This window comes from Lytechinus variegatus, chromosome 6 (genome assembly GCF_018143015.1).
Source record: "Lytechinus variegatus isolate NC3 chromosome 6, Lvar_3.0, whole genome shotgun sequence".
Lineage (NCBI taxonomy): Eukaryota > Metazoa > Echinodermata > Echinoidea > Temnopleuroida > Toxopneustidae > Lytechinus > Lytechinus variegatus.
Window position 1 is genome coordinate 40,676,231 of NC_054745.1, and position 24,484 is coordinate 40,700,714.

The 24,484-nt window shown below is 38.3% G+C and overlaps 1 protein-coding gene across 3 annotated transcripts in view; it reads right to left on the bottom strand.

Moving 5' to 3' along the window:
* The window catches only part of LOC121417488 (synaptojanin-1-like), a 44,075-nt gene that overhangs the window by 13,258 nt on the left and 6,333 nt on the right, over window positions 1–24,484 (bottom strand). For all 3 annotated transcript variants that reach the window (XM_041611209.1, XM_041611207.1, XM_041611210.1), the window contains exons 2-17: window positions 24,079–24,165; window positions 22,709–22,979; window positions 21,780–22,005; window positions 20,324–20,469; window positions 18,592–18,688; window positions 16,040–16,206; window positions 14,231–14,312; window positions 13,445–13,597; window positions 12,170–12,335; window positions 11,075–11,263; window positions 7,653–7,755; window positions 6,512–6,652; window positions 5,726–5,918; window positions 4,977–5,135; window positions 3,730–3,895; window positions 1,697–1,781 (exon numbers count right to left, since the gene is read on the bottom strand). In XM_041611209.1, the coding sequence (XP_041467143.1) occupies window positions 1,697–1,781; window positions 3,730–3,895; window positions 4,977–5,135; window positions 5,726–5,918; window positions 6,512–6,652; window positions 7,653–7,755; window positions 11,075–11,263; window positions 12,170–12,335; window positions 13,445–13,597; window positions 14,231–14,312; window positions 16,040–16,206; window positions 18,592–18,688; window positions 20,324–20,469; window positions 21,780–22,005; window positions 22,709–22,979; window positions 24,079–24,165 (2,431 nt within the window). The remainder of the gene's footprint in view (window positions 1–1,696; window positions 1,782–3,729; window positions 3,896–4,976; window positions 5,136–5,725; window positions 5,919–6,511; window positions 6,653–7,652; window positions 7,756–11,074; window positions 11,264–12,169; window positions 12,336–13,444; window positions 13,598–14,230; window positions 14,313–16,039; window positions 16,207–18,591; window positions 18,689–20,323; window positions 20,470–21,779; window positions 22,006–22,708; window positions 22,980–24,078; window positions 24,166–24,484) is intronic.

Here is a 24,484-nt window from a genome sequence, read left to right on the forward strand (position 1 = left end):
GCAATACGCCTGCCTTTAACGCAGAAAATGGAGTTATTGGTCAAGCAAGAAAAGTGGAAGGTGGCAACTTCACCTTTGACTTTCTGACCTCAAAATTAATTGCTGAGATCTATGCTAGTATTATACACACAAAATTATATGAGACTAGAATAAGTTAAACTGAAGTTATTGCAAATCAAGGACTTTGGAAGGGTAAGATGAAAGCATGTCACTGACTTTGACCTTTGACTTTCTAACCTTAAAATCAATAGGCTTCCTGGGTTCCATGCTAGTATCATGAATGCCAAATTATATGGGCAGGCGTATAAAAAGTCACCACCACTAATCATTGATGATTATAATAAGCCATTTTGTAATAAGCTCTCTAGCAACTCATGACCTTTTCTTTTTTCAAATGGAGAGGAACTCAATTGTTGTTAATCTTTTGAAAGAAGATGTTACGGAAGTTTGACAAAGAGCTACAATTGATCCGATCGACCACAATTATATGGAAGTCCGTCCACATTGTAATTTTGTCTCCAGGAAGTTTGCAAAATGTCCTTTGTAAACAAAGAGAAGCACACTGAATTGTCAAGGAAATAATGAATGTATGAATGAATCCCAGCCAAGGCATAATTTCCTTCAGCAAGAAACTGATCCACAATGTGCAGCACTCAACGCAGGTGAGGTAGATGGGTACCGGTAGGAAGTAATTCCTTAAAAAGCTGTGTGCGCTATGAACGCCTAGCTTAGCCGGGTAATGTAGGAGCGCCTTGAGCACTTAACAAGTAGGATATGTGCGCAATATAAATACCCTATATTATTATTATTATTATGTATGGATATACATCACACATGTATCTAGAATATATTTCAAAACAAACATGCAGTTTAGATTTGACAATGCTGGCTTTCCATAATTGTGGTTGATCTGGTTAATCGCGATTCTTTGTAAGATGGGGCCCAGATTTGCTGCAGCTGCATTCTTAAAGCAGCCTGCCACTGACAAATCATGGGGTAATTCAATCAATATGAAATTTGCAAAAGGCCAATTGACTTGCATATGAGGCCTCCATCATCATCAAGCCTAATCGCTCACGGTGGCGGTCTCCTGCATTCATTTATAATCTTGTTTTGAAAAATATATAACACATCCTTTTTTGTTAATATTTATTTACAATATTTATACTATGCGACTGTTATTATTTTGTTAAAATCATGTTTTACCTTTGTAAATATTGTATATATGTATTTTGTAATTCTGATATTGATGTGAATGCAGAAATAAATAAAATCAAATATAATCCATCCATCATGAGAGCCCGTCAGACTAAGGCAAGTTCGGACATTTGACCGAACTCGTTATTTACTTCGGGTTGTCCCAGTTCTAGTTTCCCAACAATCCCCATTCCTAGACTCTTAGCAGGTCTCTTGATTGCTATTACCATAATAAATAACGTCTGTGAAGTTACATGCTTCAAAGTGAAAACAAGCAGTTTACTCCTGGTCGGTCAGTCTCTTGACTATTGCTCTCCTATACTGTATAAGACCTCCCAGACATGCCGGCGTCTATTACATAACACCTCCAGGCACGCAGCTAAGCGAAAGACTTGAATCCCTTCTCTGTTCCAAGAAAGGCCTTGATAGGCCTCGATTTCCCAATGATTTGTTAATGGTAGGTCGTTTTAAACTTTAAATATAGATAAAGTTTCCATACCTGTGATCAGAGGTCTTGAGTTCAGCTCGACCGTAATGCAATACGCGACCTGGATCCCAGTTATCAGGAAAAGCTTCAAATGGATCTAAGCAACAAAATACAAAAAGAGAATGAGAAAAAAGACAGAGGCCCATATTCTGAACTCAGGTTTTATTTAAAGCCTGGTTTAAAGTTGTGGTTCAACCCTATATAGCCCGGGCTATTTTGAAATTGCAACAAAGCCCGGGGGGGGGCCTATTAGGCCTATTTAGGCCCCCACCCCCCTCAGATCTCGGCTGTTTATCGACCGATTGCGACCAAATTTGGTGTGTGGGTTTCTCATTATGTATTCGTTGTCAAATTTGTGATATTTATTATCATTTTTTATTTATCTAATTAATTATGCAAATATTTAAATTTTTTCAAGGAATTTTCATTTTTGTTGTAGTTTTCCCCCCATTTTTTGAGAAAATGCAATGGAATCCAGCATGTTAGTAGCCAGTCATGTAATCTAAAAGACAGCTCACCCAACTGCATTGCAATTGTATAATTATTAAGATTATACTAGTAAGTAATTATGCGCATATGCTAATTCTTCTCCAAATTCTGAATTTCACATATTGATTACGTCTGGGAATAAATTTTTTTTTCTAGTTGTGTACTGAAGAAAGGTGATATTTACTTTATATTTTGACATTATATCATCAAAGTGAAAATACTTATGCAAATTAGAGATAAATGAATATTCATTAGCAGCCAGAAAGTTGAATGTTTCAAAGTAATTTATTAGATGGATAATATTCTTGTTTCCTTCCGTGTTTCCAAATTCTTTGATTTTAATTTATTATGTATTTCTTTGTTCTGAAATCTCTATTTTTTGTTTTTTTTAAATCTAGAATAGTTGGTGATAGTCCAAAAGAAAGTTATGTGAGGAAAAACAGAAAAAAAACATTCATCTGACAACACTTCTTGTAAAACCCATACATTGTACACACAAAAGTCGATGGAAATTGCCATTTTCAGTGACATTGGTCACGAATATGTGCTATATCTCCGCAAGTGTACCCCCGATTTTCGCAAACAGGGTCTCAAAATGTGCGGGAGATGTGAAAGAAAAAAGTCATGAAGTTTCAGTGTATTATTTTTTGGCATTTAGAAATTATCACGATAAATGTCGAGGGGGGGGGCCTTTTAGCCCCCCATCCCCCCGGGCTATATAGGGTTAACTATGGATAGCAAATTGGAGCACATAATCCTAACAGTAAACATTTTATATATTAAATCATATGACACCAAAATTGTTCATGATTGTCTGGGAATGATACATGTAACTGAAGTCACTTTTCTTTATTATGAAAGCAAAAGGAAATAAAATAGTAAACACAAGATATATACAATATAAACAGAATTTTCGAACTTTTGGTTCCCCATAATTTTAACACAGAGTTAGACCTTGGTCTAAAGGCATGGTCACACCGCCCGAGCGTTGTTGGAGCAGTCGTGGAGCGGTAGGGAAAGAGGGTCGAATTTCGCTCTCAATAATTGGGAAAAAATTGAAAACAAAAAACAACAATCGAAATCGAAAATGGTAAACGGTAGCAAGCGGTGATGATATTTTTCTCTCCGCTCCACGACCGCTCCAACAACGCTCGGGCGGTGTGACCATGCCTTAAGTTAAACCTGACCTCAGAACTATGGAGAGCCAGCTACGTCGACATCTAAAATGCATGTTTGTTCAAAATATTCTCTACATAACTATATATGCATATTCATAATTCATTGGTTTCTTTTGTTATTTTTACTCAGTGTGCTTTTCTTTGTTTACAAAGGACATTGCGCAAATATCCTGTAGAAAAAATTATGACATTGATGCATTTCAATATACCGGTAGCTGAGGTCGATTGGATCAATTGTAACTCTTTGTAACACAGGACCCAAATTATTGTAAAAAGGACAGAGGGACTACCAGAAATCATAACACTCTGGTAACCACCTAGATGCAGGACAGAAGTATGATGATAAACATATGCCAATTCGAGATTTAATTGTCTTACTATCTGTGCTATGTTTGAAGTAGAATGGCTTGTGTCTTCTCCATAGAATGCGGTCAGTCCAGGCTGGTGTTCTCATCTTCTCACTTGTATCGTAATCATCAGAAAACAGGTCGTATTTGTAGGTCGGTGCAAAGCGTATCGTTCCTTCCGAAAATCCTTGGAATGTCTGTATGAGCGTAAAACACAGCGGTTTTGTTGTAACTCAGCATCAGTAATTGTAAAAATATAATCAAATTTATGGTTGATTGTCCACTACCCCAACCCCACCCACATTTTTTGTTTCAAATAGTGAAAGAATAGAGGGAAAGGAAGAAGTACATACATGCAAGACCTGCTACCACTCCTGTATAAATAAAATAAAAAAGGAAAAGGAGGAAGTTTGCAGTACCGGTTATACAGCAGCCTACCAGCCCCTCGAGGTAGGCATCCCAATAGGATACATGCCATTTCCCCAATTCTATTTGTCATGGCATTAGAAGTCATAACTAGAGCAGCAAGTTCCAGTTGTAGAGGTGTTGAGATCAAGAACGAATGCAATCCTAAGTCTAACCCCATGCTCTCTTGACATATCAAGACCAGAGCAAATATCGCCAGAGCAAATATCGCCAGAGCAAATATCGCCCGAGCAAATATCACCGGAGCAAATATCGCTAGAGCAAAAGTCGTGTCACCTACAATCAACCAGCCTAGTTGGGAGTTGAACCCTTTACTTGGAACAAAATTAAATTGAAAAGGTATGGGATTTCCTGAGACTGGTATTATCTAGCTCACTTCAATACTAAAATTTCCATTGCATTTTTCAACAAAAAGTTGACCGCATTCAAATTAGCTATTATTTTTTTTATAATTAAATTTTGCAAGACTGGTAACATAACACATCTTGAATAATGGGATACTTACATTTAAACTGCGTTTTTCATTCAAGAGTTAATAACATTCCAAATACCAATTTTTATTATAATTAAATTTTGTAAGACTGGTAACATAACACATCTTGAAGACTGGGATACTTACATTTACATCGCATTTCTCAAACAAGAGTTGATCACATTCTAAATGCCTATTATTTTTATTGTAATTGAATTTTGTAAGACTGGTATTCAACACATCTAGAAGAATGGGATACTTACATTTCTATTGCATTTCTCAATCAAGAGTTGAACACATTCTAAATGCCTATTATTTTTATTATAATTTAATCTTGTAAGACTGGTAACATAACACATCTTGAAGAGTGAGATACTCACATTTCCATTGCGTTTCTCAATCAAGAGTTGATCGCATTCCTTGAGTGCTTCATAGTCATGAATGGCTACTAGATCTTTGACTTCATCGTTGTCCTTATCAATCCGATAGTTGAAATCCCCACACCAGAATACATAGTCATGGCTCTCCAGAGTACGGCCCTGGCAATAGAAAGTCAAGGGTTAAAGCTGAACTCAAGGGTCCGTATTCTGTAGTCAGGTTTAACTTAGACCACGGTCTAACTCTGTGCTAAAATTATGGGGAGCCAAAAATTCAAAAATTATGTTTATATTGCATTTTTCTAATGTTTACCTTTTCATTTCTTTTTGCTTCATAATGCAATAAAAATACCTCAGTTATCATTCTCAGACAATCTGGGCGTCACATGAGTTAATGAATTGAATGTATACCCCAGTGGCTCTCCATAGTTAAACCACAACTTTAAACCAGGGTTTGATTTAAACCCAAGTTCAGAATACGGGCCAAGATCTCTAAATAATTTCATCAGAAAACTTTTACAATGAAGATTGTATTTTTTTCACTGAATGCATTGTTTTCTTTTATTATTGGAACTGTCATTCTCACCATAGGAACAAAATCTTGGAGTTAAATCTAAGCATAATCATTGTTACCACCCTGGATATGTGACAGAACTGTTGTAAGTTAAGCACAAGTACAAGGACGCCCACAGAACACAAATAAAATTGCCCCCTCACTTGATATTTTTTATTATTGGAACTCTCAATCTCACCATAGGAAACATGATCTTGGAGCTAATCTCAGCATAATCATCGTTACGATCCTTGATATGTGACTGGCCTGCAGCCAGATGAGCACATACGAAGCACATGGACGTTCCATGGAAGACAAATCGAATTGCCACACCCCCTTTATTGCCTGCTGCCCCCTTAAGTCCAGTCTTGACCGTATCCACGGCAACATCCCTGTATTGTTGTAAACAATGAGATATCTTGACTAGTAATGGCAAACAGTTGTCATACATTTGTGAAAGTATTTTCCAAAACTTTATTTGATCCCCCTAAATTTCCATTTTATTTTTGTAAAGTTGTTTGTATTTTCTTTAAATGTAGTTTGCTATGCATTGTATTTTCTGGTTTTTAATTTGAATGCAGAAAGAAATTCAATGCCATTACATTCAATTTGAAGTGAATTTGTAAATTTGAATTGAATATGTCAATGAAATCTCGATTGACGAGAATTTTTTTTATCCAATATGACTACAAACTTTTATATAACTTTGAAATGAGACAAAAGGGTATCCAAATTTGGTCTCAAAAAGATGTGCAAGATTAAAAAAGAAAATGATGTAACATAATGGCCAGTTCTTCTGGCATTACAAATGTATCCAATCAAATGTCAAGGCGGGGGGGGGGGGGACTTGGGATTAATGAACAGTTTTGAGAATGGAAAAGTATAATTCAGGTTATGGAAGTCCAGCTCGAAAATCAACAAATGAATGAAGTTGCTTCCCTGGGTAAATATGAGTTATTAAAAATATTCTACAAATAAAATGTACCTGATGAACGGTGCGTGCTGAGGTCGAATGAAGATGTAGAGACACACTCCGACGAGCTGTTCACACACCAGTAAAACGTATTTGTGTTCTCTTGATAACGTCTTTTGGAGATCCACTCCCCATTTTCTTTGGTTTGTTGTACTGTGGGAAATGCAAACAGAAATATACGATTCTAAAATTACACCTTCATGCTCTCTATCCTCCCCACCCAAGCCACCATGTGACTTGACAATATTCCACGTCAAGTAGTGGCTGAGACGAGACTAGCGGTGGACGAAGAGAGTGGGCAAATGCTGGGTGAACGCGAGATTGAACAACTTCGTTCGTGGGGCCTTTTGTATTCGAGACTCAGGGAAACAATAGTTAACATAAGAACTCCAAGTCAGGTTCATAAAGGCCCAGGAACTAGGCTTGCGTTGCTCACATTCACCCCGCTTCTCGCGATCAAAACCCTTCTCCTTGTATTCCATGCGATTAACCATTCTGCTCCACAATACAATACTAATTTAATTAACAAATACACACCTGTCAGATCCCTTCGTTCATCCAACTCTGGTTCCCTAGTTGTTCCTTATCTGTTAAGACAAGGGGGGGGGGGCACAGGCTTTTGGTCACACTGGCCTGTTCTCTGGAATAACCTTCCATTGGTTATCTGTGAACGCACTTCCATTGACACATTTAAATATTACCTTACAACGTGTCTATTCAAGGTTTCCTACTCTTAATTGTTCCTTAATTTTATTTGTACTTTTCTCTCTTTCTATCACTGTGCCTTGGGCACTCTGCAGAGTGGATTAGGAGCAAAACAAATCCCATCTATTATTATTTTTATTTATTAGTCTTTTTTTCCAGATGGTAGGCATTTGATATGAACATTATAACAGACACAGAGCCTTGCCTACAGGCTACCCCCACCCTGACCTTCATCCGTCGTGGGATGAGCGTAATCAGGTCTTTCCTGGTGTACTAACAGCGTTACGAAAACATAATGAATCCCCCGTTTCTTTGGAAAACTTATATTACTACAAATTATTTATCGCTGACTCCCGGTAAAATTGTTTATTTTCCACCCAATCTGAAGGTTTGTCAAATCGTAGCAACATCGTTATAGTGGAACGGGGGCTTAATTCGCAAGACTCACCTTGCACTAATGATATTGCCAGCATTCAGATCAACCATTTCTTCAAAGCCAATAGCATAGATGTCATTCGGAACAGAGAAGTCAACGCCCATCTCTGAACAACCTAAAAGATAAAACATAAAGTATTTGTATGAAGAGTTTGGCTCCAAAGAGCAGTTATATGTCCACTTTCAATTCAATTCAATTCAATTTCAATTCAATTCAATTCAATTTCAATTCAATTCAATTTCAATTCAATTGAATTTCAATTCAATTCAATTCAAATTCATTTTCTTCTTGATAATAATAAAAACATCATCAAACTGTACATTCGTATAAAGAAATATCATTGCAAGAAAAGGAGGACAACAAAAAATTTACACTTGAAAATAAGAAGCCTCCAAAGAATACAAAAATCAATATAAATTATGTACACATCAGATGTAGAGGGGGGGGGCGAAATATGCTCATTCACACACAGACACACACACCCACCGAGGAACATCGTCATCATAACACACAAAAGCAATCAATATCAATATACAAATAGTGAACAGGCATGAGTGAGATGGTACAAGATTTTGCATAAGGTGAAAGAAAGATTTCTTTCTTTCACCAAATGACATTCGTGTTGTACAACTCCTCAGAGGTTAGCGAAAATACAAGCAATACTCAATTTATCTTATGTTACTCAATGAAAATACAAAATTATTGAAAGCAAAAGCAAGGCAGTCTGCAGTGCAATAAATCACAAACTGAACATCTGTACCATGGTTTGCGCCTACCTGCATGCGTGTACCAGCTACACTGCATACACCACACACAGGTATAAAATTTATCAAAAGGCTACGAAAGGGCCAGATCTATGTAGTTTCTTGTCCCATTTCTCCTTTTCCTCTATTTTGTTTGTTTGGTCTACGTTGGACTACGCCTACAAATCAAGGGTTGTATAAAACAAATATTCAATGTTTTGTCATACGTGCAACCATTCGATTGTTGCATTTGGTGCAAGTTGAAGCAGCCTATTCAACTCTGATTCGCGTCGTTGAATAGACTCTTTCAACGTGCAGGCTCATGTAATATTCAGAATTGTACAACGCCTACTTAGCTTCTTGTACCGAGGCAAGTGTGAAGCTGAACGTACCACGTTCCGCACCATTGCACGGCTTTAGGAGGTGACATCAAATTACGATTCAATTCATCGCGCTCAGTAAACAAATCAAGGTGCAATAAGCATATAGCCTGCTGGATAAATGCACAATACTGCCCTAGATACCATGCATGCTTGTAAGATTTTGCTTTTCGCTTTCAACATTTTTGCCTCCTTTTTCATAGATTAACGAGGGGAAAAACTCCATATTTCTTCATATTGTCGCTAACTTTCAAGGCATTGTCCAAAACAAATAGCAAATAGGTATGAGTGTGATGGTAAGACAATTCGCATTTCATGGAAGAAAGAGAATTTCCTAACTTGTGAATGGTGAAGAAAGCTATCTTACATATCCTTCCGAAACAGTTAAGAATGATTTGAGAGAAAAGTGAGCTGATATATTAGAATTTTACTCTACGGCAGATTTATGTCACTATTGGCTAACCACAACTTGAAACCAGAGATTAAGTTAAGCCCGATTTCAGCATACAGCCCTTGGCCCGTATTCTGAAGCCAGGTTAAACTTAAACTCGGGTTTAAAGTTGTGGTGTAAGTATGGATAGCCAATTGTTACATAAATAACTAATGGTAGAGATACATACTTGCCAACATTTGAAATCTAAAAAGAGGGACAAATTTGGCCGGGCGGCCCCCTGGACCCCCGGCCGGCCGGGGGTTCAGGGGGCCGCTTAGCTTAGGCTCCCGACTTGGTTCAGGGGCAGCGCCCCAATTGGGGCCTCAAGGGGGCATTGCCCCCTTGAGGCTAAAAGAAAAATAGCACTATGGAGGGCCATTAGATGCTTAAAATGATACCAGAATCACATAATATATATATTAATAGACACTCTACACACATGCACCAGTTCTGTAGTTCAGTATCCATGATCTTGAAAATATTCTCCCCTGTTGATCTGTCAGAGCACTGTTGCAGTGACAAAAGTTTACATGCTACCTGACCAATATTATCGTCATAAGTTTTCAGGAGTATTGGGTACAGTTTCACGGCTCCTTGATCGGTACTGCCATCTGTAGTCTGTAAGGCTGATGCTTGACTTTACTGACCAAAGCTTTCGCATAGCTGTCTGCTAGGGTACAAAGGATGTTACTTGTTTTTGTCCGAGCAGCACTGTAACCCTTAGCAATTTTTGAGTCGGGAAAAACTTGTCTGATTCTGAACAAATCACCAGCATGCCATGGTCAGAAACATCAATGTTATTGTTATGTTCCACGAACTTCCACCAAAAAATCAGTAAATCTTACCTCAGCTCCAATGACAGAGGTATCCTCTTTGGGCATAAAGGAAGATATTTTGGACATGCGAGTCGCATCGAGATCCGCCTTTTCATTGTCGATGTGTTTTTTCTTCTCAGCGTGCCTTCTTATATCATTAGCTCCTCCACTTGAGTCGAGATTTCAAATTTATGTCCTGCCGGCAACACATGCAAAATGCAAATTCAACGCCTTTCGTGCTTGGCTTTATGACATGAAATCGTTGTTTGTACTCCCCTTTAAATTTCTGCAACCGTTTTCCACTCATTTTGATCAAATCCTCTCTAGTTTTGCGAAATAATCCCGTTAAATCCACGATCGTCGCATACCCCGTGAACAGCTCAGCAAGCGTTAATACATGTCCCACATATAGAGATCGGTGCTGTGCATACATGCGTTGTGCACAAGTACATGGGCACTCCGCATCGCATGCAAACAAACCACGTTTTCGCAGTCTAGTCAGTCGCATGTGTACACCGGTCACACAGCGGAAAATCGACTTGGGAGAGCGATCGAAACTTGACATACCGTACACATGACCGTACATGTACCATCGGTCAGTGTCGTTGGTGGGTCTGAACATTACGTGTATCGATAGCTCAAACCCGGAAGTCATAGACAATACTGTACACTTCGTAATATTGAACACGCGCAAACACTTTTTTCTCTTTTTTTCTTTATTGATTTTTTTTTGTCTAGGCTCAAAAATCGGAACATTCCGATTTTTCTGCTCTACAAAATTTTAAAAACGGGACAATTCCGATAAAAACGGGACAGTTGGCAAGTATGGAGATATCACATTTCAGCTTCTTTGGCTCTTAAATCATTCATAATCGTGTAGGAAGTATAAATAGATGATTGTCTTCACCATCAATGAATCAGGAAAGAGCACAGTAAAAATAAGAAACATACAACTTAAAAAAAATTGATACCTTTGGCTTCCCATACTTAAGCCACAACTTTAAACCAGAGTTTAAATCAAACCCAACTCCAGAATATAGCCCATGTCACCAAGTTTTTTCACCTTGATTGGTTTCCTCTACGACCTGTGGGTTGTCAAGAAGCCAGTTGGCAAGAGATTCGTTCTTGAACGCGATGCTGTGAGAGTTCTTGCCTCCGTTCACGTTCCACGTCCCGACGCATATCCTGAAACGCGAGCTCGATGTGAAGTCCCCCTCCCTCTCGCACACACCTTGCAGAATGTGCGGTGAAGCTGAAATAGGGAGAGAGGAAATGGCTTTTAATACCTAACCAGATTAAAAAAGATAGCCATTTCTTTATAGTGCATATCACTTTACGATATAATAATGATAACAGCAATAATGATAGTACTTAAGACTTGTATATAGCACTTATAACGTTCGTGTGATAGGACTTGGTATTATTACATCAGATTTGGCATGGCGGCCTCATCCAGCGCACAAACATTTCAAGGAATAAATTCCTGCCAGGTATCCATTGAACTCATCATTTACTTGGAGGAAATTATACCACAGCTAGGATTCAAACATCGCTCTTCAGATCATATAAGTATTGATTTTAAAATTAATTTGGTATGATTATTAATTTGTTCTCTATCATGAAAAGCATCAAATAATTAGGAATAGCTAGGCTTTTCACAATTTGCCTATGCTACTTGAGAAAATCATTCTTAATGAGAACATAAAGACACAAGTCTATACAGACATGTATCTTACCACATAACAACTTGTTAGAAGTGAGCTAGCCTTGTCAACCGAGCTTCTTGGCAACTAAAATAATCAACTAAACAGAATATATTTTCATTGCAGCAGCATTTATTACAAAAACAATCTGACACAAGTCTAACAAATTTGCCTCACCATGTGAATGACTGGTCGGTAAGAGTGATCTGGCCTTGTCTTCCAGGACTCCTGTCAAGTAGCTTCACAGAATATCTTTTCATTACAACAGTACAGCTTACAAAAACAACCTGACACAAGTCTAATAAATGTGCCTCACCATGTAAATGACTGCTCGGTAAGAGTGAGCAGGTCTTCTCTTCCAGGACCCTTGTCAAGTAGCTTCACAAAATATATGTTCATTACAACAGTACAGCTTACAAAAACAACCTGACTCAAGTCTAACAAATGTGCCTCACCATGTAAATGACTGCTCGGTAAGAGTGAGCTAGCCTTGTCCGCCAGGGTCCCTACTAATGAGCTTCCAAGTAAAAGAACATCGATAGATTCTTGCTTTGTGCCATCAAAGAAGTTGTTCTGTATGGTCCGCGTCACCGATCTTGCACCATCCCGGAGCTTACCAGCCTGTAAAGGAACATAAGAGATTAATATTAACTCAAGGAAAAGGATCTAGTTAAAAGCTATTGCTAATTCAATATCCTAAACCTAAAATCTGTAACTCTCTTGGTCTATAAATGGATTACATACCCGCCACCATTAAAACTGTAAAATCTGGTTACCCCAATACCTAGAGCAGGTGCGCATCCAGCATCAGACCCTACAAAGCATTTCATGGGCCCAATTGGCTGGGGACAATAGTGACTCTACAGTGCGAGTTAGAAAAAATGTTAAACTTCTTTATTTAAGTATTTTTCTAAAGAATGTGGGATTCATAGAGGATTTCTACCATGTATGGATAGAGCAAATATTCCTCTGTCACTTGGTAAAGTTTGTTTCAATGTTGTTGTTATGGTTGAGTGCACAACAGCCATTGTTTGAAAAGTGTCGAAACACATTTGCGCCAAGTAAGGTGATTATTTGCTGAAACAGACAAAAATATTCACACAAACAATGAGAGTACAGCTATTGCGTATGTTCATTAATCAAGAAAAATAAACAAGGGAGTCAGTAAATCTATAAATTATCTTCACTGAAAAGTTTTTTGTCATTGTCTTTTTGGCCACAAGCTGGACAAAGCTTTCCGCCTTCAATCTTCCACATGCTGTCCATTTCTCTCGATGCACTTCTGAGCTCGATGGAGCATTGCTGCCATGGTCCTGCGAAGTGTCTGCCTGTCTTCGTCTGGGGGTACCCGAGGTCAAAAGTGTACAGCACTCTTCCTGCAGATCTGGGGAGCGTTTCATCAATATTTTCATCCTCCAAGATGTCAGGATCTGACATCTTTCCATGAATTTGATTGGCTGAGAGGCACTGTTCCTATGGTAACTGTCGGATAAAATGGGTCTTGTCGGATAAAATGTCCGACAAGTCCTTTCATGAAACGCTCCCCAGGATGACTTACAGCAGAGCATCATCAGAGCAACGTGTGGAATGAAACAAGGAGTGTAATTTCATTTGATACAGCTTAAATGGATGTAATTGATATTGAAATTGCAACAGAAAATTTGCGATTGATTGCAAATGATTTCTTGCAACAGCCCCGAAGACTGGTGTAACATCTTTTCTTGACTTACCGTTGTCTTGCCTTCTAACGCGCCTGTACCGGCGTATATCCTGCTAATATGGTCACCACTCAAACCCCATATGGTCCTGTATGTTTCTAAGAATCGTGACATGATCTGAGGTTTGCTGGTAACACCAAGAGCTTCCAACTGCTTAGCCAGCATCTGTATCAAAAATTAAATCAATCAATCGATAAATCAAATGAAAAGAAAAGGTTAACAAAAGAATAACTATGGATTCTAGCAGAGGTGTTGTGGCTCAGTAGATTAACTGCAAGGTCTGGGGTTCAAATCTCAATGCATTACTTGCGTTCTTTAGCAAGGCATCTATCTACATTTGCCACTCTCCATCAAGGTGTAGTAGGCTAGATGGATACCCAGTAGGAAGGAATTCCTTGAATGCTGGAGCACTTACAAACATTGCTTTATGCACAAAATAAATGTTGCATTTTATTATCATTCTCAACTCCAAGCATTCTAAATCCATGCCTCCACCATTTCCCATTCAGAAGTACATTACATGCCTAGCATCTAAAATTCTAAAGGGCCTCCTTTAGCTTGGACCTCAAAACTTTAAGATATCTCAACATTTTTTTTTTATTATTCCATCATTGACGTCACAGAATAGCACATTTTCTTCATTGGGCGTTTCATTTTCGACATTATCGCAAAATAGTGAGAATATGTTTGGTCACTTGATGCTATTTAAACCAATTAGCATACAGGATTTGATTTATGTAGGATATAATAGATACTATGTCTCTATCGACATAACAAACAAGTGACTTCTGAACTTACATCTTGTCCGAAGAAGGTCTGTACAGCATTCGTCCTGTCTAAGCAATCGAGGCAGTTTGTCCTGATCGTCCCTGTCTGATGTCTGGAGCAAAGGTCAAGAAAATAATAATAATAATAATAACAATAATAACGTTTTATTTACCCAGGGTAGCCACTTCAGTTAGGAAACTGCTCTACCAGCGGGCCCTGCATGACATTATATGTTATTATTACCCTTCTCCAATCCAAATGCTGAGCGCCTAGCAAGAAGGCAGAAGGTCCCATTCTTATAAGTCTTTGGTATGACTCGGCCGAGGATTGATCCCACGACCTCCCGTTCATGAGGCGGACGCTCTACCACTGAGCCACCATGTATAGTATACCAATGACACATGCACATGAGTTCATTAGGCCATCTATCCTCACTTGAGTTGAGGCCCTGTTCAATCCATTGCATGAAGCTGTTAGGCTGAGTGCAATGAGTTGAACACAGCATCAACGAGAGTGGATAGGAGGCATAATGGACGAATAAAAACATGCATCATTTCATTTATACAACTCAATGAGATTGTGATTATTGTCAAAACTTGAAGAAAAAAAAACCAACAAAGCAGATGGATTTGCAAGATATTTGTCTGTCCGGCAACTCATTTTCTCTATCAAATACAATGATTATTTTCCCCGTGTATGAAAGCAGTTGAAGGGAAATCCAGCCTTGGGTCATAAAAATGTTGTGTTGGAAAGAAAAAAAAAAACAAAACAGAATGGTGAAAGTTTGATAGAAATCGGTCAAGCAATACGAAAGCTGACTGCTTTAAAATTGAGATCCCTAAGACTATAATGTAGATTTCAAATTGGCAACTGGGTAGGTGAATTATGACAAAGGGCAAGGACGACTTTCTCCATAGGCCATGTACTTAAATTATCAGGGATTTGTGTTTTTTTTTTCCTAAGTATGCATTCCCCTGGGGCAGTAATTTACATGTATATATTACCCAAATAGTGTATTGTTTAATGTCCTGATGATATAAAAATATAACTTGACGAAAAACTTTTGGAAAAAGGGCCACTTTATACATTGCAGCACATGGAAGAGTAGTCCTTGCCTTACATCATTATGACATCACATATGTGGCCAATTTGAAGTCTCCATGGGTATAGTGATTACCAATATGTACAACTTTCAAATATTTATAACTTTCTTATTCTGTGTCCGATATGGTTCAAACTTTCACCTATCCTTTTGTCTGATTTTTCTTTTTCCTCTAAAAATTAATTTTTATATGGGCTGGATTCCCCCTTTAAAGGGGAAGTTCACCCTGACAAAAAGTTTATTGTAAAAATAGCAGAAAAAATAATTAAAAATATTACCGAAGGTTTGAGAAAAATTCATCAAATAATTAAAAAGTTATTAGAATTTCAATTATTTGATTTGTGACGTCACATGCGAGCAGCATTCCTACATAGCGAATGGTAAAATATCTATGAAATGTCATTTTCTCAGAAAATTGAAAATGGTTTTCACTGTAACTTTTGTATATCAATAGACAAATCATTTCACACCCGTTCATGAAAAGAAAACAAAATTAAGTCATAAGGAACCATACAAAATTTGAAATTCATACATTTTATATTACATAACACATGGGGCAGCTGCTCGTTTATGACGTCACAAATCCAAAATTTTGAACTCTAATAACTTTCTCACTCTTTAACGGATTTTCCTCAAACCTTCACCAATATTTTTTACTATTTTTTCTGCTATTTTTACAACAAAGTTTTCTTTAGGTGAACTTCCCCTTTAATGATGAGGAGGAATGCAAGACTTACCGTACGACTTCCTCCCCCTCGCTGTAAAAGAAACCGAAGCGGTCAACGTCCGCGGCCACCTTTTTCTTGAGGAGGTGGAGGTTATCGGTTTTCCCTTTACACATCTGATGGTAGTCAAACAGTATGTGGGGTGTATCTTGAACATGGGATGAGGCTTTTAGATGATTCTATGGAGAAAATAGAAGAATACCAGATAGGTAATATATACAGTAGAAGAGAGAGAGGAGGAGGAGGAGGAGAAAAAGGAGAAGGGGAAGGAGGAGAAGGTGGAGGAAGAGGAGGAGGAGACGGAGAAGGAGGAGAAGTAGTTGTAGCAGCAGCATTAATAGGAGTAGAAGTACAAGTAGAAGTAGAAATAGAAGTAGAAGTACAAGTAGTAGTAGTAGTATTAGTAGTAGTAGTAGTAGTAGCAGTAATAGTAGTAGTAGTAGTAGCAGTAGTAGTAGTAGTAGTAGTAGTAGTAGTAGAAGTAGTAGTAGTAGTAGTAGTAGTAGTAAAAGATGAAAAAAAATGAGGGCGCTGTTTCTCTAGCGCAGAGAGCAATTTGTGTTGCTGAAATTTCTCTTCTTTCATAGACGACTAAGAATAATGATTCTTTCATAATTCTATTTTGATATTGTTATGTTTTATGTTGTTTTTTATGTAAAAGTTCTGCACAATTCAGCTCTTGCTGCGAACAGTCTTTGAACAAAATACCATTATTATTGTTATTTTTAGTAGTAGTAGTAGGAGTAGTAGAGGAAGTAGTAGTAGTAGTAGTAGTAGTAGTAGTAGTAGTAGTAGTAGTAGTAGTAGTAGTAGATGTAGTAGTAGTAGTAGTAGTAGTAGTAGTAGTAGTAGTAGTAGTAGTAGTAGTAGTAGTAGTAGTAGTAGTAGTAGTAGTAGTAGTAGTGGTAGTAGTAGTAGTGGTAATAGTAAAAGAATAAGAGGTAGTAGCAGTAGTAGTCATAGTAAAAGAATAAGAAGTAGTAAAAGCAGGGACGGATCCAAGTTTTCCAAAAGGGGGGCACATTTGACCATAGGGTTGACAAGCAAAAAAAAAAGCTTTTAACCAAAAATTAAGGACATTTCATTGACTGCAATGCACAATCAATCGCTAACATGTGTGACAGGCCCCTGGTGGGGGGAGGGGCTTAAAAACACCCTCCCCCTGGTTACACAAATTCAAAATAGCATAGGATCAGTCCTTCACGTTTATAATTTCGTGGAGCTCAATAAATCGCTCTCCTTATTTTTTTGAGGAGCTCAATTGAGCTCCTCAGAATCGCTCTCCGTGAGGAGCTCAAATCAATTCATTACAATACATGTACATGTATGATAAAATGTACATTTTCTTAACATTGTATATATGCAATAACTGTCTTAGCTATTAATTAATCTGTGGTGAAACTAGGCCTGGGTCACGTCAATACATTTACAAGATGTCGTAAGCGCTCCTGCTAAAAAAAAAAAAAATAAATTGAAAAAAAAATTGCTAAAATTTCACATTTTACATCTTTAAATCCATGAAATGGCCTTCTTTTTTCCATAATTCCTTGAAATTACTTTGATTTAGTTAAGAACTATCAGAAAAATGAAGAATATTCACCTCTTTCCCGACTCTGATTTGAACTTACCTCGGTAAATATTGTAATACCACATGTAGACTTCCATGGTGTTGCCATGAAAATCTACATATGGGACTACATGGGACTGCAATATTGACAGAGTTGAAATTAAAATCAGAGTCGGGAAAGAAGTGCGTATTCTTCATATTTCTGATAGTTTTCAACTAAATCAAAGTAATTTCAAGGAATTATGGAAAAAAGAAGGCCATTTCATGGAAGTACAGATGTGAAATTTTAGCAATTTTTTTTCATTTTTTTTTTAGGAGCGCAATTTGTTGCACTCCTTATTTTTTTTTAAGAGCGCAGTAGGAGCGCCGGCGCGATCACGCTCCTCAAAAATGAAGGTCTGTGGGATATATAGGGCTAACAAACTACAGTAGTTTATAACAAGTTACGTATATATACGTGAATGAAACTGGGGGGGGTTCACAAAGATTCAAGTTCAGTATGACTTAGAGTTGAACTTAAAGAGAAAGGCCAGTAGTTGCAGTAAACACTGATTTCATGAGAAAGTCCGTAAAACCAGGCTTAATTGTCAGAATGTCATCGAGGATCTAGATCTGGTACAGTTACATAAACTAAACTTTGTGAAATCTTGAAATCTACACTGAAAAACTTCACACTGAAGATCAACACAGATAGGCACACGTGGGACAGTGTATTATTATTGCTGGAATAAAGACCCGACAGAAGTGACCGAATCCGCGCTTATTTTGCTTATTTCTCAGCAATTACACAATTTCTCCCAGAATCCTTTGCCAAATATTTTTCATTCATACAAACAGACACTTGGGTGGTCATTAAATTAGATTCTGTGAAAAGTCATTTTGAGATCGTTACCAAAACTGGAATTTATCTTTAATTGCGACTCTAAGTCATTTGTGACATCTTTGTGAAACACCCCCTAGACTTAACTGTCATGGAATATATTTATATTTTTTTTACCTGGAATGATTTACTCAGCATGTCCTCCCCTTCTTTGTGTCCTAGTAGGTTGACAATGACTTGATCCCCGTAGTGAGCCTTCAACATGGTTAGATGACTAGAGAAATAAACAAATCAATGTACAAACTTATGTAAAGGTAGGATGCGAAAGATATTTTTGCCAGCGCCATAATGTGGCTGCGATGAATGCAAGGAATGCTCCCCGGGGAGTGGGAATTGTGCTTTTTTTCGTGCTTGATTGAAATTAATCCAATGACCGGGGTAATAATATGCTGTAACGCACTTTGGGTCATTCTGGGAAAAGCGCTTTATAAAAATTGGCGATTATTATTATCAAATTAGCCAGTTCGTAGTTCCTTTCTTTGCATGATCAAAAGATTCTTTGCACGATCGAGGAAGGTAATTTGTACTAAAGTGACATGGTGGCTTAAAATCTAATGAGATAAGCACCAACTTTGATGTCTTGATTATTTGTATATTCTTTTGAATTGTGGTTTTCATTTACATCCACAAAAAACAACAATGCGTCCACGAACGACTGGTACTTCACGGTTTGCCAAGTACATTGTGGAACATGCTATGATATGCATTCAAAGTAGAAATGCAACAAATACCTTCATAAAGAGTTCCATGGTGTACTATACTAGTCACCTGGGGTGGTATTCTGGAACTCTGTCATAACTTTCGTCATAACTTGTCATTTCTCTCCGAGATGTGACACTGCTATGATTGTCACAAATCGGTATTCTGAACATTGTCTTTTCCCTGTCATATCTCTCAAAGTTCCCACCCATCTTTTCGGAAGCAAACCAATCTAATCATCGTTAGTTCCCAGTTGGGGCCCTTCTAGCCAATAGGAAATCCCCGTGGCAGGTAGGGCGTATCCCCAAAACAGTTGCTGGCATCGCGCAATTACGCGTATATTGATGCGCTTAATTACAAAGAGAGACAGGGAGCTGTGAAGAATTTTAGAGAAGTAGAAAAGTAAGGAAAACAGAGAAAAAGAGGAGGAATAAATATATGGGGCCTAACTAATTGTAGAATGAAAAAATAATTTTGAAAATTGTCATGGAAAATGAGTAAAACTTATACCACAATCTAATCTAAATAATATAATTATTTGCTTGACATTCAGTCGGCAGGGTATCGGGATATTTGGTACTAAAAGATATGACAAAATTTATGACTGCTACCCCCTGTCATAACTTTTGTCATATCTTTTGCTTGTATAAAAGGATTACGCGCATTTTAAGCAGCGTATTTTTGCTGCGCGCTAAAGGAAAGAGACAAAATTTATGACAATTTTCGTGACAAAAGTTATGACATCCACCAGAATACCGATTTTGTCATATCTCTGAGATAAGATAAAATATGGAGAAAAGACAATGTTCGGAATACCGCCCCTGGTCTATTCAATTTCTTCATCCTGCTATGTAAGGCAAGCTTATGTAATATCTTGCTTTCAAATCTGCCTATCATAATGGAAGGTAATTTGACCAAACTTGTCCATGAAGTAACTACGAACTGGTCTATAGGCAGGGCTCGACATTAGCAGTGGCCTAGGGCAACCAAAAATGAGAGTCGGCCACAGAAATTTTGTAAAAGCCCACATTTCGTGGCCCGGTCATACTATCAAAGTCTTTATAAATTGTCATATTTTCTATTGTTTTAGGGCCACCAAATTTGCTTGGCGTGCCACGAAGAATATGAAATTGATAATATCACTACTCACCGGTCAAAAGCCGGGGCTGATGCCTCAAAGCCTCGTGACATCTTGACCCTGTGAACTCCAACCTGTATACCCGGCTGCTCCCAGAACAAAGGTACCGACCCTCTCGTCTGAATGAATGATGTGACTTTATTATCAAGGAATATCACCTGTACAGAACAATGAGAAATAATATTTCACATTCACGAGGCATTAATACCTTCTATCGGGAAAAATAGTAATATTCCCAGTCCAACCGAGGATTGATAATTCCCACTATGCTTTCGAAAAAAAATGCCTGATATATTTGTTTTATATCCCTTCTTTAAGTGATATCTGTTGAGTAACCAATCTGGACCAAAAAAACGTTAGATCGTCCTGGCTAAAAACAGACGGTCTAGACCTTGCGCCTGAGCTAATGCGCTCCAGCTCCTATGGGGTAGTCTGTGCGCAGCTTCTAACCGACTCCGGTTATTGAGAGGTCCGCTGCGCTGCTGCTGCTTTTTTCACTCAAGTCAAATTCCAAAGCGCTGGCCAGCTAACGTTAGTTACATCCGATCTTAATTGACTCACCTTGTTACGCTTCTTCTCAATTTAAAATTATTATCCTGTATGAATAAAGCGATAAAAAACTCTCAATTATCAAAAGATGGCAGTTTCTGCAAGTGCAAGCGCACTTGATTAGTGCATACCGTCACAGCGCAGCTCGCCGAAACTCCCCGAGGCATGCAGCGCATACCGGTCATGAGTAAACTAGCTCAGCTATGTTGTAGCCCCATTTCCTGCATAAAGGACTTTGCACCGTCCTGTTCCCTGAAACGGGAAACTCTCTAGAGCGCATTGATTCCTTTAAAAATGCAAGTCAAATCACAACGGAAAGCTGAGAGGCTTTTGTCAAAAGTTGTTGGACTGGGACAGCATCGGAAGATTTGCACTGGACGAACAATTGCAAATATGTCATTGTCCAGAGTCAAGAGATTCAGATGCTGCCGCAGACCATCAACTTTCTCAACAAAAGCCTTTCAGCTCTCCATTGTGATTTCACTTGCGTTTTCAAAGAAATCTGTGAATTGTAGACAGTTTCCGCATAGCAAAAGCGAAAAGTCCAGAATTCTTCCATGAGAAGTTAGAACTCCTGTGTAATTATTGTTCGTTGTGACCTCTAGACTAACCATCCTGTGGGCACGTCATGGTCTAGTGGTTCTGACTCTCGCCTTTTAAACAGAGGGTCGTGGGTTCGAATCCTAGCCATGGCATGTTTTCCTTCAACAAGAAATTTATCCACACTGTGCTGCACTCAACCCAGGTGAGGTGAATGGGTACCCGGCAGGATTAATTCCTTGAATGCACCGAGCGCTGAAAGGCAGCTCAAGCTAAACCGGAGTAATAACAATTCACCTCGGAATAGATTGTTTCCAGATGGCGCTATATAAATGCCTATTATTATTATCATTACCATCCTCAAATGATACACTCTCACCTGCTCTGTTTCGCAGAAGTTTGCGACATGGCCGTCGTCGTTGGTCCCCCTGACATTGAACCGAGTACCAGCCCTCTCGCAGCTCAGCCTCGAGATGATACATGCCTTAGCTTGCCTGGTACCGCAGTAGACAGTCCGCACCTCCACCCCTCCACACATGGTCTTCAGCAACCAGTCGGAGCAGTTCACATCAAACCGCTGCAGGTAAAGATGTAAGGCTCGATTCCTTGGGAGAAAAATTAAAGGAAAATGAAATTGATGAAATCAACATTTCATTGTTTGAAATAGAAACCTGAAAAAGAAATACTCTGAGAATTGAATTTTCCCAATCGCTCATGTGCCCAGCAGCCGCTGTGCAGCACAAAACCAATGTTGTTCTATTCCTGAAATCATTGAATGTCAAACAGGGTAGCAGCAACTCTAATCTATTACTGTCTTATGGTTTGATGCGACAGGGACTTGAATTCCCGACCTCCTGGAGGGCGTTTCATGAAAGGACTTGTCGGACGTTTTATGGGGCTAAGTATGTATTCATGAGGTCATATCTCAAGCCAAATGGACCGACTCTCACGAAGTTTTGTAAGTGGAGGTTTTTCATCATGCTCTACCAGAATATGGCATGTAAAATGCTGAAATACAAAATGTTTTTGGGGATGTCATCACTTTGGTACTCTATAGGGCCTAACTCCTCTTTGAGAATAAAGCTCAATACCTTAAGTTGCAGCAATCAATGATTTCATGAAAGTTGTTTTTTTAATGAAGGGTAAATTGTCACCATATCATGGTAGATCTAGGTCTGATTTCTTTACATAAACCCACGATGCAGTGAAATAACTAATTTGTTCAGAGCCAATCAGATGCAAGGATTTCAATAGCTTGTAACAGCTGTCTCTGACTATTTGCGTCATGAAAGTCTCCCCCAAACTTACCAGAAAAATCGATTGTCTGTGACGTGATCTTGTTTCTGCCTTTGCGCGCACAGACTGAGATCAAACCTCGATTTCGTCGATGCCGACCACGAGAAGTAGAACGTGCCCGAGTTGAGGAGCTTGCGGACTTCGCTGACGCGCTCGTCGTCGCTGGAGTTATTCCGTAACGAGATGAAGAGGGTGGATGTGATGCGGAAGATTTCTGATTCCTGGACCTTACCTACGGAAGAGCATCCCGTCACTAGGACTAAGAACACCGGTGATTCATCACCTATGGATTCAGAAAAAAAATACATATATATACATCTATAGGTTCTTACTGACTGGGTCCATCAAATCTGATTTTTATTATGAATAACAAAAAGTAATAGTTCTCTACTAGGCACATTTTCTTAATTATTTACATGTAGATCATAATATAGAGAAAGATATTAATTATTTCCAAATTGTGTAATGCCAATACTTCCAATTGCCAACCCGTCTACTATCAATTGGTCTACCATCAATTTGTCCAATATCCACATGGTCTACATGTACTTTCATTTAGTCTAATGCCATTTCGTCTTATAACCAGTTGGTCCAATAGCCATTAGGTTCACATGCCATTTGGTTTTATCGGAATAAGTGTTAAATTGTGCAAAATGAATGAAAATGAAATGGATTTTAGATTACAGAAACTGGTTATTAGACGAAATGTTCATAGACTAAATGGTGATTACCGGTAGACAAAGTGATGATTGGACCAAATGGTTGTTAGACGAAAGGTTGATGGATGGACAAAATCACTATGACCCGCAGGTCTCTCCACCCGATATAACTGATAGGGCGAGTGTAGGTGGACCACTACACCGGGGTTCCCCCCTACTCTTACAGTGTATATGAATGTAGTGCAGTGGGTTGAGCCTTGCTGTCTGCATGCACAATATTGTGTTGATCTTTATCTATGAAGAAGAACAACTACATTGGCCCGTATTCTCAAGTCAGGTTTAACTTAGACCATGGACTAACTCTGTGCTAAAATTATGGGAAGCCAAAAAAGTCAAAATTTTTATTAAGTTGCATGTTTCTTATGTTTGCTATGCTCTTTCCTGATTCATCGAAGGTGAAGGCAATCATCTATTCATACTTAGACAATTATAAATGATTAAGAGCCAAAATGAGCTGAAATACGATATCTCTACCGTTAGTGATTTATGCAACAATTGGCTTTCCATACTTAAACCACAACTTTAAACCTGAGTTTAAGTTAAACCCGACTTCAGAATACGGACTATTGTATTAAACTAAGGATTGTATTAAATTAAGGATTTCTTGCAGGTTTCCAATAAAATGCAACATTGGGATATGAAAATAATGTATAATATTCTTACCAACATTGAGTCTGAGAGCACCTAAACACCCGTAAGCATCCGTCATTTTCTGGTACTGCTTTCTCAAACTTTCTGTTTCAGCAATGCCTGTACAAAAACAAGAAAGACAAACTCATTGAGGGATTTGATGCTCTGTTCTTGCATCAGCAAGCTTTCTTATATCATGAATAAGAGAAGATCTAGTTAATATTGGGAATTTGTCAGAAATAGGAACAGAATTAGATGGTCAAAAATAATGGCGCAAGATTTTGTCAAAATTTGATTTGCCCCTCTGTAGCTACGCTGATGGCAAATTTTGAATGACCAATCCAAATTATCGGTAAGTAGATACATTTAGTTAATTTGAGGTAAGATTCATGATATTTATAGGCCAATGCAAGTACTTTTAATCTAAAATTTCCATGTA